At 35.4% G+C, this 2,792-nt stretch overlaps 1 protein-coding gene across 1 annotated transcript; it reads right to left on the bottom strand.

Moving 5' to 3' along the window:
- Window positions 1-1,074: 1,074 nt before the first annotated feature.
- MYCTH_2064786 (uncharacterized protein) lies at window positions 1,075-1,371 on the bottom strand (the record flags this gene model as incomplete). The annotated part of the gene is made up of 1 exon (XM_003664259.1): window positions 1,075-1,371. A coding segment is annotated over one exon (297 nt), but the record flags the coding sequence as incomplete, so codon positions are not given.
- Between the last annotated feature and the right edge of the window lie 1,421 nt (window positions 1,372-2,792).

Below are 2,792 nucleotides of genomic sequence, written 5' to 3'. Positions count from 1 at the left end.
ACTTAGAATTGTCTCTTATAGTAATTAGCAATGCTTAGTATAAGTATTGTAATTATAATTGTTACTACTGGCGAACTCCTAGAGTCTACTATAACGAGTGACTATCTATATATATATATAATCCTAGTGATCATTTCTAATTACGGTGATTGTAAGTAATTGTATAGCGGTGATTACCCTGATTACTGGTAAGTGTAGTGATTACTATGCTTCCTATGTTATAATTGGTCCTTTCGTTCCTTTGACTTGATTGGCCCATTTGTGCCAGTAGCTTAGGCGGCATCTATATGTATATTTCCGTGACATAAAGATATCCTTATCGTAGTGCTTACTTTAGATATCTCTAAGTTCGTTAGCCAGACTATCCTTAACCTTTAGATCCTCTTGTTTCTATATAGGTAGTCTTGATAATACGTTAGGCACGACATTTAAGGTTCCTAGGATATAGAAAATATTAAGGTTAAATCCGGATAGATAATTAGTAGTGTTAGCTAGCTTAAGGTTAGCCTTAGCCAAATCTATTATAATTAGAGATATATACTTTATAATCCCTTTTATAGGAGCGTAGTTAGTAAGGACATTAACTAGATACCTATTTAATTAGACTATCTTTCTAAGCTTCCTAATTACCTAGATAAGCATAGTAATCCTTACCTTAGTAAATCTGTAGCATTTTTCTATATTAATAGTCGCTTGTAATATAAATAGGATAGGCTATACCTCGCTTATGGAAATGTCCCTACTAGGAATTTTCTCTCTATCCTAGTCGCCCTTAAGTTAGAAGGTAATAACGCTATAGCTATTATAATAGGTATCTAACTTTAGGAATATTGGCTTTTCCAGGCGATGGTAATAGAGAAACTCCTAGTTATATAGGTGCTCCTATAGTAGTCAGAATGACTTAAATTCTTCCTTAGTTAGAGTGAATTTAACAGTAGATATAACCGCTTTCTAGGTACGTTTAGCTTTCCTAGGGTTTAATTTTCCTTCCTTCCGGGCTGCTACTATTAGTGCCGTCTTCTAGGCTTAGAGTAGCCTTACTTTAGCATTAAACTATAGAATGCCTTTCCTAAGTTATCCGGCTATCCTAAGGTAGTGCTCTAAGCTATTAAGAGTGTCTAGGAACTTTAGCTCCTTAAAGATAGCGATACGGTTATCGGTTTTAGTAATGCCTTCTCCGTTTACGATATACCTAAGGAGTCTTATAGCTAGGTATCTTACAAAGGATTTAGTAGCGCTAATATAGATATAGGCCTTGTCAAGGATTTCGTGAATAGTACGTAGGTATTCTAGGTATTCCTCCTCTGTTTTGCTAAAGATAATAATATTATTAATATATGCCCTGACGAAATAGTAGTATTTAAGGAAAAGTCTATCTATATAGCGTTATATAAATATAGGTACGTTTTCAAAACCTATAAGTATTACGTTAGATTTCTCTAGGCCATAGTAGCTTATAACTACTATACGGTTACCATACTTCTTAGTAACTAGTAACTAGTAGAAGAATCCTAAGGCATCTAAGGCTATAAAGAACTTATTACTAACTGTTACGGAAATATACATGCAGGACGCCGCCTGAGCCGCCTCCCTCGAAAGGCCAATAGGACAGCAGGCACGAACAGACCAATTAGGAAAGGATCACGCTTGGCAAAGTGATCTATACACTATAGGATCACTGCTACAGCCGTAATCCAGACAGCAAAGGATCACTAAGTAAAGAGTAATCTTAGGATTATATATATATATAGATAGTCACTCGTTATAATAGACTCTAAGAGTTTACCAGTAGTAACAATCACAATCACAGTACTTATACCAAGCATTGCTAATTACTATAAGAGACAACTCTAAGTGTTATTATAAACCCTTTGGCTTTACCAAATCCCTTAGACGACCTGCCTACTATCCCGCCTAATCTACCTCCATCTAGACCCTTTTAAAAGAAGTCTGAGTTAGGTTCGTTACACGTTATTACCACTCCCTTTGTTCTGTTATAGTTCAGAATAGAGGTAACTTCGACCTTGATATCAACATAGCTACTAACGTTATAGCCAAATAGCTGCTCGCTTAGCTTAGTTAACTCTAGTAGTAGATCTAGGAGTTAGACTAGAGAGATAAGGCTACTTAAGCTCGAATCAAGGAACTCGAGAACCGCGAAAAGTACTTGTAGAAGCTGGTTAACAAGGCCTACGCCAAAATTAAGGCACTTAAGGGCGCTAAAGCGAAGAGTATTAAGATCGAACTACCTAATAAATACGGAGGAACTAAGGAAGATCTTATAGGATTCCTAATAAACCTTCGATCTTACTTCTAGCTTAATGATGACAAGTTTCTAGATGATAAAGCTAAAGTCCTCTATATAGCTACGAGATTAGAGGGCAAGGCACTTAGATGGTTTAAGCCTATATAGAACGACTATCTTATAGAGGAAGACAAAGACGATCGAGACGCGTTTATATAGGCAGTCTTCTAATCTTATAACCGTTTCGAAGAAAAGCTTTGGAAAGTTTTTAGCGATAAAGACGAGAAGATTTATATATAAGAAAGACTCGCTAATCTCTAATAGACTAAGTTAGTAGCCTCCTATGCTATATAGTTTAGATAAGATATACTTAAGTCTTAGCTTAATAATAAGGTATTAATATAATTGTTCTATAATAGCCTAAAGGAAAAGGTCAAAGATAAGCTATATAAGTATGATCGGCCTAAGACTCTAGATAAATATATTACGTAGGCTATTAGGATCGATAATCGACTCTATATATAAGAGTAGTAGAAACAAGGTCAAA

Source organism: Thermothelomyces thermophilus, chromosome 4, assembly GCF_000226095.1.
Source record: "Thermothelomyces thermophilus ATCC 42464 chromosome 4, complete sequence".
Taxonomy (NCBI): domain Eukaryota; kingdom Fungi; phylum Ascomycota; class Sordariomycetes; order Sordariales; family Chaetomiaceae; genus Thermothelomyces; species Thermothelomyces thermophilus.
Note: the sequence above shows the minus strand (reverse complement) of the source record. Positions and strands in the feature narration are given on the sequence as shown.